The sequence below is a fragment of the Nothobranchius furzeri genome, chromosome 10 (genome assembly GCF_043380555.1).
Source record: "Nothobranchius furzeri strain GRZ-AD chromosome 10, NfurGRZ-RIMD1, whole genome shotgun sequence".
Classification (NCBI taxonomy): domain Eukaryota; kingdom Metazoa; phylum Chordata; class Actinopteri; order Cyprinodontiformes; family Nothobranchiidae; genus Nothobranchius; species Nothobranchius furzeri.
In genome coordinates this window covers 53,653,205-53,665,303 of record NC_091750.1, presented here as the reverse complement: position 1 = coordinate 53,665,303, position 12,099 = coordinate 53,653,205, and the positions used below count along the sequence as shown (strand labels likewise).

Below are 12,099 nucleotides of genomic sequence, written 5' to 3'. Positions count from 1 at the left end.
TTAATAAAACCATTTTACAGTCGTTTTATTACTATTACTTTTATTGTTTTCTTTTTTATGTTGTTTTTTATGCTTTCACAAATTGGGTTTTATTCATAAATATATGTTTAAATATTATATTATATTATATTATATTATATTATATTATATTATATTATATGTTACATTTTTATTTATGAATTTAGTTTATTTAATCTGTTCTTCGTTTGTCCATAAACAATTATCAATAAAGGTTGATACAAATTAAAGGTATGTTTGTCGTGGCAGGATAGCGTCATCTGGTGGCGACGAGGAGGGCAACATTTCCTTGGAACGAAGAACGCGGTAAAACGATTTTCCGGTGAACGTAAGGAAGAAAGCAGCATGGCATCCGACAGCATCATGGCTAACCGTAACGGCCAGGAGTCCGTCTCCTTGAACGGGGAGCCGGTCGTTAAACGACCCAGGGACAGCGTCGAACCGGACTTGTCGCTCCGCGCGCTGAAGGAGCCCCAGAACAAAGTGACCGTAGTGCTCGGAGCTCAGTGGGGCGACGAGGGGAAAGGGAAAGTTGTTGACTTGCTCGCCATGGATGCGGATATTGTCTGCAGGTGTCAGGTAGTAAAACACATTTCACATGTTTTAATTCGCTTTGTCCACATTTCCGCGGTTTTCTTTAGACTAAACGAACGACAGCGTTTCTGCGTATTACCCGGTGTTTACAGCCTCCTCTCTGTATCTCTGACCACCCGGATGTGGAAGTGCTACTTTCATGTTAGCAATGATTTTAGAACAAATTTCTGCTTTGTTTTGGTGTAACAGACATGGTAGGGAAAGTATTTCCAATCCAGCAAATGAGCTGACACCGGCTGTGTGTTATGTAAGCCATCGAGCTGTGGCTATCACCCGGCTGCCCGTTCCTGTTGTGACAATCGGCAGCAATCTAATGTAGCTGTTATCTTGCTGCCTGCAGAAACGGCTCGTTTAGCTGCTGAATCTCATGTGTTTTGTTTCAGGGAGGCAACAACGCAGGACACACCGTGGTGGTGGACTCAGTGGAGTACGACTTCCACCTCCTGCCCAGTGGGGTCCTCAACAAGAAGGCGACCTCCTTCATCGGTATGAGATCAAACCCCTTTTATTTTCCAGACAGGTGTTGGATATCAGGATGATAAAAGGGCCAAACAATAAAACCAACATGGGCCTTTATCAGAGCGATCATCAGAACAGCCTTATCTGGTTTTGTTGGGAAGTGATCGTAAACGTTGTTACTGATAGAAACAGTCAATAAGTACAGTTCAGTAACAGGACAACCTGGTCTAGTTGTGCCAGAAACACATAGTGGATATTTGTTTTTCCCTATCGTGTACTTCCTCCCTTTGTTACACTTGTTTAAGGAATTTGATGGTTTCCTCTGATTGTTGAAGTGATTTGACATTTCAGGCAACGGAGTGGTGATCCACCTACCGGGTCTGTTTGAGGAGGCTGAAAAAAACCTGAACAAAGGCAAAGGTAAAAGCTGAACACACCTCTGCCTGCCTCAGCTGCTTGCGAGAGGCTTTTCAGCACTGCAGGACTCATTTTCAGACCCAAAAGGGCACGTGTTGATGCAAAGAACTTTGAAAACCACCTTCTGATGAAGCTCAATAAAAAGTTTATTTTGTTTCAGTCAATTCCTCTCATAAGGAAATAATACTTGAAGATTTGAAGTGAACTTGATTTAATGATCACAATGTTTTAAGTCAAGTTGCCGAAAAAACTATTTCAGTTAAATGCTCCCATATGTGGTGATAGCAATAACATTAATAGCATCATATCTCCAAGAATTATTGTTGTGTTGTTGAAATAAACTTCTCAATCCAAACCAGATGCTTTTTTCTGTTATTTAAGGTTTAATTTTTTTACTTTTCGTACTGAAGTACTTTTTAGAGCCTGTATTTTTTACTTTAGTAAATAAATTCGCTCAGTACTTTCTCTTTTACCCGAGTAGTTTTTTACACAGGTATCTGTACTTCTACTTAAGTAAAGAACGTCGGTACTTTTGCCAGCATTGGGTATATTTTAAACATTTTGAATTAAACATAAAAGATGCACAGCCTGTAGATTTAGTTGCAGATGAGTGACATTAGTTGTTTTCTGTATTTCCTGCAGGACTTCAAGGATGGGAGGAGAGATTAAAGATTTCTGATCGCGCCCACATCGGTCAGTGGATGATGTTTCTTCAGCCTGAATGTTGTATTCATAACAGACGTTTCACTCACGCTTTGTCGTGTCCTCTAGTGTTCAACTTCCATCAAGCTGTTGATGGGATCCAGGAGCAGCAGAGGCAGCAGCAAGAAGGGAAAAAGTAAATTTTACTTAACGTTTAGAGAGCTCATTTAAGAGCAGCAGACGACGATAAAGGTGGGTCAATAATCTGTTTTTATTTGTTCTTCAGTTTAGGAACCACGAAGAAAGGCATCGGCCCAGCCTACTCCTCCAAAGCTGCTCGCAACGGCCTGCGAGTCTGTGACCTTGTCTCAGATTTCAAGGTTTTTGAGGACAAGTAAGAAGATTTTTCTTCTTTTTTTTCTGAGTGTGAGACACAGTTTCCTCCGTTATCTGTTATTATTTACTGATTTGACTCCCAGTTTGATGTTTGGATGTGATAACGGTAGTCTTGAACCTTCTTAGAAAACCCCCCCCTGAAAAGTAAAAGCTTAGAAGTTTTTTGCAGAGCTGAACGTAGCGAAAGCAGCTAAGGAGCAAGGAAAACAAGTTCAGACTTTAAATGGATGGGAATGTTTTTCAAAAAATTCAAATTAAACTTTTTTTCCTATCCGATGGGGAAATAAATCCGGTATAAAAGTAGTTTAAGTTGTCTGTTTGTCTGGCTGCCAGCAGGTGGCGAGACTCTTCTATAATGGCTGCTCACCTTTATGTTGTGAGGGAATTCCAGATGGGTTGAGGATGTGGGAAGTTTCTCATTCTCTGTCCCGGTTGGGATTTACAGATTCCGAATGCTGGCCGAACATTTCCTAACGATGTATCCAAACCTGAACGTGGACGTCGACGGGGAGCTGAAGCAGCTGAAGGTGAGTGCGGCGGGACACGTGGGACGTTTTAGCTGATATGGGTTTAAAATGTATTCTGATGCTAATCACTTTATCCTGTTTACTAATAAAATCACCTGGAGTTTACAGGATAGAGTTCTGCGTGTGATTTATTACTTTTAGGAGTTTGCAGAGAGGCTGCGCCCTCTGGTGACAGATGGTGTGTACTTCATGCACAAAGCACTGACTGGACCCAGTAAGAAGATCCTGGTGGAGGGGGCCAATGCTGCTCTGCTGGACATTGACTTTGGTGAGTAACCAGATTAGGATGACACTAATTAATATGACGGAGAGCTGCTTTCCCCCTCAGTGACTTACACAGTTGTGCTCAGGGACATATCCTTTTGTGACGTCCTCTAACTGCACCGTGGGTGGCGTCTGCACTGGACTCGGGGTTCCCCCGTCCTACGTTGGCCGAGTGTACGGCGTGGTCAAAGCCTACACAACCCGAGTGGGCGTTGGTGCTTTCCCCACAGAGCAGGACAGCGTGAGCTTAAAGACACAGTAGTCACAAACCAGGAATAAAATGGTTAAATCGTTTAATTTGTTGCGTGTTTTTGCAGGAAATCGGGGAGCTGTTGCAAAGCAGAGGAAGAGAGTTTGGTGTGACGACGGGCCGAAGGAGACGATGTGGTTGGTTGGACCTGATCTTGGTTCGATACGCCCACATGGTCAACGGCTTCTCTGCGTGAGGAACCTTTTCACATTAATACCAGCAGTCTAATGGTTTTAATGGCATTTAGCTTTTTCATGCTCTTTATTTACTGTCTCTAGAATCGCCCTGACCAAGCTGGATATTTTAGACACGCTGCCTGAGATTAAAGTGGGTGTGGCCTATAAGGTCGATGGAGAACCTCTGCCGAGTTTCCCAGGTGGGTTGTTCCTGCTTTAATGGTCTTCTAAAGCAAATGTAAATATAGTTTGTACCTGTTTAAAATAATACGTCTGCTGTTTACACCAAATCAGGTTTTTTGTGTTTCTTTTTTTTTTGTTTTTTTATTTTAATTTCGGGCTGGTGACAAAATGTCCCGAAACTTTCTCAAATGAAATAGTCAGACAATGTATTTGCTATGAGTCAGATGAGTTTTTGATCAAAATGAGGCTAAACTGAACAAATGATGGTTTTGAGGAACGATTCATAACGGATATCGGGCCCGGACCATCACTGATGGTCGAACCTCGTTGTCCGCCCCATGTGACCATGTCATATTTATACCGTGGTGTTAAAGTGTTTCCGTTTGTCTCCCAGCCTCAGGCTAAAGGGAAGGACGCATGGATAGTTTTGTGATTTCTCATTATAATTTATTTTTCTATAATTTTCTATCGATATTCAGCGTTTACATCAGTAGACATGTCTGAGAGAGCAGGATAAAGACTGTGGCTGTTTAGATTCAGTCCGCCTTAGTTTCATGTGGCTCAGCTTTCCTCAACAAAAACTTCACCTTCAGCTTTTTGGAATGTTTTTTTTTTTTTGCATCGTTGGAAGGTTTGTTTATCTTCTGGAGCACTCTGTGTGTAGAGCCAAAAGAAAGCATTTAACATCTTCAGCTAACGCAGCAGAATGTGATGAAATCAGCCCTCTGTCTCTACTTTGGAGTTTGGCAGCGGAGCTGCTTGTTAAACAGCTTCTTCACACAGGTGGTTTTGTTTCTGGTGGATGAATGAATATTCTGGACTTGTCTTGGTACACGTTTCCTTTAGCTGTTTGGAAGCAGAAGGAAGTTTTAAGATAAATCAGAAGACTTCTCTTCCTGTTGCAGCCAACATGGACGTTTTGACGCGTGTGTCGGTGGATTACCAGACGTTGCCCGGCTGGCGCTGCAGCACAGAGTCGGCCAGGAGCTTCGAAGAGCTCCCTTCACAGGCACAAAATTACATTCGGTTCATTGAGGACTTCCTGCAAGTGCCAGGTTCGCAAAGAGATCGTTTACTGTAATGGAGGAAACTTGAGCCAGCGCTCGCCTGGGCTTTGCCAAACCTGCCATTCACCCATCTTTCTTGTTTTTTTTTCTTCAGTGAAATGGGTCGGAGTGGGAAAGTCCCGAGAAAGCATGATCAAACTCTTTTGATCCCCATCTGCAGTCACCAGCATCCCATAATACCAGATTACAGAAATTTAAAATGCAAACGTCATCCTAAAGAAACGTGAATGACGTCACCAGCAAGGCCACGTGTGAAGCCTCCAGCTGCTGCTCCTGTGCCACATTTACAGGAAGTCTTCAGATGGAACTTGTACATTCCTCAATTTCATCTCTATATATTTATTAGGCTGCTAATAAATGAATCCTAGTCAAAATAAAAGGTTAATTGTTAGTCAACAGGGAAGAACTGTGTCTAAGCTTTTGAATTTTATTTAGCCTGCCGGAACTCTAAAGAATTTTTTTTAAGTTAAAGCGTCACTGATGAACAGATGTAGAAGCTTTTGTATGACAAGGACTTCAAAATAAGACATGTTAAATTCCATCATACACTTGTTACGATGGTGATGCTTTTTCTGTTTAGTTAAAGTGACATTAAAAGCATTACATCTTTATCAGTAGTGTGAGTGAAGTTCTAGTTTTAAAGATATGAGTTGTTTTCACTTCCTCACCGGCTTTTGGTGTAAATGTAAAGACAACAGATGAACAGAGTACATGGTGATGTTTTCAACCTTCAGACAAGAATGGAGGAATTTCATCACCAATAAAAGGAATTTCTCATCTTTAATGTTTGCCTTTTATCATAGATTTGTTTTTTTCATGCAGCATGTTTGTAAAATCCAGATGCTCTTGGTAGAGAAGGAATCATTCTGTGAAATTACGACATTTACTGCTGTGTCCCCCACCCCCCCACCCCGATTATGCTTACTTCTTTACATCGTTTAAAAGCTTTCTTGGACCTGGAAGGATCAGATTAACGTGTAAAGTAGATCCTTAGGCAAATCGATAAAAGGTGAAACCTGACCGTAGCTTCCCAGATATTCTTTGTAAGACCTCAAACAGTTAAACTCACAACCATATGGAAGAAATAGTCTCACCAGCATGACTATTTTTTTTTACATTGAATTTTTATTCTGAAATTACAGATGTGGATGAAATTGTTGGTACCCTTCGGTCAATGAAAGAAAAACCTAGAATGGTCAAAGAAATAACTTGAATCTGACAAAAGTAGCAAATGAAAATTCAACCAAAGAAAGTCAGACATTGCTTTTCAATTCATTTCAAAAATACTTTATTAATCCCAGAGGGATTAACTCAACAACCATGCTTCAACTGAATTATATAAAAAAATAAAGTCATGGAACAGGCCTGGACAAAAATTATGGTACCCCTAGAAAAGACTGAACATAATGTGATCAAAGGGACTTTTCAAGTTGTGTCCACTAATTAGCATCACAGGTGTCTAAAATTCTTTGATCAGTCAGTGGGCCTATATATAGGGCTCCAGGTAGTCACTGTTGTTTGGTGACATGGTGTGTACCACACTCAACATGGACCAGAGGAAATGAAGTAAAGGGTTGTCTCAGAAGATTAGAAAGAAAAATATATAATGTTAAAGGTAAAGACTAAAACCATCTCCAAACAGCTAGATGTTCCTGTGACTACAGTTGCATATATTCAGAAATTTCAGGTCCATGGGCCTAACCTCCCTGGACATGGCTGCAGGAGGAACATTGATGGAATCAAAGAGATGGATAATTCGAATAGTTAAAAAGAGTCCAGAAAAACTTCTAAAGAGATCCAAGGTAAACTTCAAGCTCAAGGAACATCAGTGTCAGATCGCACCATTCATCATTTTTTGAACCAAAGGGGACTACATGGTAGACGATCAAGGAGGACGCCATTGTTGAAACAAGCTATTAAAAAGCCACACTGGAATATACCAAACTACTTGTTGACATTCCACAAATCTTCTGGAAGAAGATGGGACAAAAATAGAACTTTTGCCAAGCCACATCAGCTCGTGTTCACAAACGAGAAAATGAAGTGTATCAAGAAAAGAACATTGTCCCTGCTGTGAAACATGGAGGAGGCTGTGTTATGTTCTGGGGCTGCTTTGCTGCCTCTGGCACAGGCTGTCTTGAATCTGTGCAGGGTACAATGAAATCTCAAGACTAATAAGGGGTTCTAGAGAGAAATGTGCTGGCCAGTGTCAGAAAGCTTGGTCTCAGTCACGGGACATGGGTCTTGCAATAGGGACAATGACCCCCCAAGAAAGACAAAATACACCCAGTTATGTCTAAGAGGAAAACATTGGACTATTCTAAAGTGGCTTTGTATGAGCCCCCCTGACCTCTTCTATTGAGCATCTTTGCTAGGAGCTTAAACATAGCGTCTGAAAAAGGCACCTTTCAAACCTGAGACAATTGGAGCGGTTTTCAGCAATCACTGCAGGTATTTCAGTTTACAGAATCGTTTGATTGCAGTGATTCCTTCAAAAGGATGTGCAACAAGGTGTACCATCCTTTTTGTCCAGGCCTGTTCCATGTGTTTATTTTCTAAATAATTCAATTCAAGCATGGTTGGGACAGGGACTAAGTGAATAGATACTTTGATACACATTTTTACCTACAAGTTCCTTATTAAAGGAGCGGTTCTGCAGGTGGTGACCACAGACCACTTCTCAGTTCGGCTTTCTGGCTGATGTTTTGGTCACTTTGGAAAGCTGGTAGTGCTTTCACTCTAGTGGTAGCTAGAGACGATGTCTTCAACCTACACAAGTGGCTCAGGTAGTGCGGCTCATCCAGGATGGGTCATCAATGTGAGCTGTGGCAAGAAGGTTTTCTGTCTGTCAGTGTAGTGTCCAGAGCATGTAGGTGTTCTCAAGAGACCGGCCTGTACACCAAGAGACATGGAGGTGGCTGTAGGAGGGCACAATCCAGCAGCAGGACCGCTACCTCCACCTTTTTGCAAGGAGTGCTCCCCAGAGGTGGCCTGACTGCCACTGGAACCCCTCCCCTAGCTACAGCGCTAAGCTCAGTTATAAACTATTGTTCTAAACTCTGGTTCTGTTAAACAGTGCATGTGTGTTAGCAAAATGTCTGCCACATACCATGGGACAAATTATCAAAATGTTACAAAGTAATAACTGGATGTACGTCTAAAACTGATTAACATTTGGAGTCAGTCTAATCCAAGATGGCTGCCTCAGCTAATGAACATTCACAAACACACAAAAGTGGCTCCACCTTAAGTCCGTTTTACAGATACCGAGTTAAACGTCATAGCTGAGTCAGTGAGATTACGTGAGACTACGAAGTTAGATTGAACCAAAACAACTAAACTACCATGAAAAGATTTACACTGAGTCAATCTTTTCTAGAGGGATTTTCTCATCTTAAAAGTTGTTAAAAGGGCATCTTCCCCTAAATGACCAAAGCTGCAGACGTTTGCTAACCACATCATTTTCCTGTCTGAGAAGTCCCTGCATCATCAAAAATTTAAGTGAGCTTACCGTGGATGCAAGAAGGCTTAATTGAAAATAAAGTGCTCATAATAGCAGCATGGCCACCCTCCCTCCTCCTCCCACCTTCATTCACTCCTGTAATTATGAGCACATTCATCACATCAATCAGTCTGAGCAGGTCTTTTCTTTGTCCCACTAGGTTCTTCTCAGATGTTTGTCTTTGATTAGATTGTTCTCCACTCCTCCTGGATGGACCTTACTCGCTCTTTGAATTGAAAAAAAAAAGAGAACGTTTGGAGTTGTAGCGGCTGAGAAATAAAAAGTAAGAATCACTTCTTTTTCTTTGCATGGCTATCTGTTCTATTTTGAGAATGGTAAAACTATTGGAGGGTAAACGTCTTTAAATGTTGGTTTGTTTGATGGTGTGATTTCTCTCTCACTCCTACCCATTTAGAAGGATGAGGATATTTCTTCTAGAGTTAGGACTCTTGGCTTGTTCCTCTTGAAGAACTTTGATAAGAACAAACTTTTCCCTCACACCCAGTAACAATCCGTGGTGATTGATGCAGCTGGAGAAACAGGACACCTCTTTCACTGTAGTTGGACAGAGTTCAGGTCCAGTCGGAAAGGACAGACAGAAGCTCTCACAAAGATTGAATTGAAGCAGCTAAATGTATTTAGCAGTTTATTTGGTGAGTGCATAAAATAAATCCAATTCTGCCTCTCAGCAAGTACAGGCCAAGCGGAAGATATTTGCAGGAAAAGATGCAGAAGTTGAAGTTGCGTCAGTCTCGTCTCATTTTACTGGTTAGACATAAAGTTCTCTTTCGTTGCAGCAAATAGCTCGTTTAAGGCGCTGCTGTAAAGTCTTACCGTGGTGGAGTCAGTTGGTCTCAAACACAAACAGTTCATGACGAAGCACTTTTACAGAAGGCTGCTTACTCAAGAAATGTCAACCAAAAAAAGGAGCATCTGATAAATCAGATTTTTGCATTACAACTTATCCGATGAGGTCTGCTTTTACTGTAAAAGGATTCATTCTGCAGTCAAACACGGGATGGATCAGATGGTTGAATGGTGACTCAGTGAGCGCGATACACCCCTGCACACACAGAAAAAAGGAAAGCTTTATTTAATAATTTAGAAAATAGTTGTAAAAAATGCCTCCCTATTGATTTGTGTGTTTTTTTTTACAGTTGAACATTTTCATATCAGCAAAATGAATCCCAGCATCAGATGAAATTAACCAAAGAAAACTGCAGATTTCAAATGATGATTTCATGTATTAATACATTATATGTTAATATGAATTTAGTCATGATTTTTGTCCCACTTTGATTAGCAGAATTGTTTAAATTCAGCTATAATGGAGGGTTTTCCAGCTGGAATAGCTTAAGGTCAAAGGTCAGACATCCTCCTTCATGGTTCCATGCTGCAAATGGTCCTGAAGCAGCAACGCAGCTCCAGACCATCACACTACCACCGCCGTGTTCAACTGTTCAAACATGGATTGTATATATTTGTGAATGCTCACAGCACTGTATCAATATGGAATGCACTGGATCATGCCATGCATATTAACCCATGGTTATGATTATTTCATTTTTATCTGTGGTACTAAAATATTTTAACTAGAATTTGAATTTTATCCTTGGTTGTCCGGCTTCTGGTTTTATATCTGCTATAAAACAGCTAAAGACATCGGGGCATTCAGCTCAAACCATTCTGGTTCAGAGGTCCTCGTGTGCGTGATGGTTCAGCAGGAGCTGTTTTGATCACTAAACATCATTAAATGACTAAATAAAGCTTGATCTGATAAGATATTTCTCTGGCTAATCACACAGAACATTCATAAATATAAAATCTAATATACGCAGAGAACCTCTGTCTATTGGTATGTTCTCTAGCATCTACTTTATATATAATTTTCATAGCTTTCTTATGTAATAAAAACAAAGGATTAGTGTTTGTTGTATATGTGTTGCCCCAAACCTCTATACAATAAGTAAAGTATGGAACAATAAATGAATAATATAACATATGAAGTGTTGATGACCCCAAAATACTTGTTACTTTATTTAAAAGTCCAATACTTTTACACAGTTTTTGTTTTATATATTTTATATGGGGTTTCCACTTAAGTTTATGATCCAAGATGACCCCGAAAAATCTTACTTAATTTACTCTTTCAACTGAAGTACCATCTATGGACAATGTAACAGAATCATCTGTCTTCCTGTTACCAAAAATTATGAATTTCATTTTATTCCAATTTATAAATAATTTATTGTCCATGAACCACTTCTTAAGTTTAGTCATCTCACAATCCACATTTTCCAAAATAATTTGTAAGTTATTCCCAGAACAAAATATATTTGTTTCATCAGCAAACAAAGTGAACTGTAATATTTTGGACACATCACAAATATACAAATGAAAGAGCTTAGGTCCCAACACAGAACCCTGTGGGACTCCATATGTAATAATTTGAGAATCTGAAATTTCATCTTCTAACTGTACAAATTGATTTCTTTTAGTCAGATAACTACTTAACCAATCATGAGCTATCCCTCTTATCCCGTAATTCTTTAACTTAGAAAGTAACAATCTATGGTCTATGGTATCAAATGCTTTTCTTAAATAAATAAACAGACCTGCTGTGTATTGCTTCCTTTCTATTGCTGCTGTAATTTCTTCATTTAATTCTAGTAATGCCAAGGATGTAGATTTATTTGATCAAAATCCATACTGATTGTCACTCAGCAGTTTATTGTTTTCAATAAAGTTGTCTAGTTTCTGAGTGAACCATTTTTCAAGCACTTTAGAAAACTGGGGAAGCACTGAGATTGGTCTGTAATTATCAAAGCTATGTCTATCACCGTTTTTAAATATTGGAATTACTTTAGCGATTTTCATTTTTTCTGGAAATATACCATTCTGAACAGACAAATTACAAACATAAGAAAGTGGTTTAACAACATACTCAGTTGTTTTCTTTACTATAGTCATGTCAATCCCATGACAATCAATAGATGTTTTATTTTTACTTTTCTTTACTATTGTCAATATTTCATTTTCACTTACATCTACCAAAAATATAGGCTGTAGAATTCTACTCTCTGCTTGTATTTTTACATCTTCCTTAATTTTTGTTTCCATAGATTTGGCCAGACTTGGCCCTATGTTTACAAAAAATGAATTAAATTCATTCAACACCTCACTTTTATCCCTCAGAATGTTATCTCCTTTAATAAAGTAATCTGGACAATTGGCGTGAAAAGATCTAGGTCTTACAACGCTATTCAAGATTCTCCATGTTCTTTTCATATCACCTTTACTTTCCTTCAACCTTAAATTATAATAATTTTTTTTGCTTGCCTTATTATTGTTGTCAATTTATTTTTATGAGTCTTATACTTCATTTCTGTGCTTTTAGATCGAAGTCTGACAAAATCTCTATATACCGGTAATTTTTTTTTCCTACAGGATTTCAGTAGTCCCTTAGTTAACCAAGGTTTTACATCAACATTTTTCTTCTTCTTTTTTTTTTACATGTCAGTATTGGGAAATTATTATTCTTAAGAGTTGTATATGTTTTTAAAAATGTATCATATGCTATGTTTACATCCTTAACACAAACCTC

At 39.4% G+C, this 12,099-nt stretch overlaps 1 protein-coding gene across 1 annotated transcript; it reads left to right on the top strand.

Annotated features, from left to right (window-relative positions):
- The first annotated feature begins 264 nt into the window (after window positions 1-264).
- adssl (adenylosuccinate synthase, like) lies at window positions 265-5,777 on the top strand. Its single transcript, XM_015961229.3, has 13 exons — window positions 265-597; window positions 996-1,098; window positions 1,423-1,491; window positions 2,131-2,181; window positions 2,260-2,326; window positions 2,417-2,524; window positions 2,972-3,053; window positions 3,195-3,321; window positions 3,404-3,558; window positions 3,635-3,759; window positions 3,846-3,943; window positions 4,832-4,981; window positions 5,088-5,777. Exons 1-13 carry the CDS (start codon window positions 364-366, stop codon window positions 5,138-5,140), a joined length of 1,422 nt encoding a protein of 473 aa, XP_015816715.3. The 5' UTR covers window positions 265-363; the 3' UTR covers window positions 5,141-5,777.
- Window positions 5,778-12,099: the final 6,322 nt, after the last annotated feature.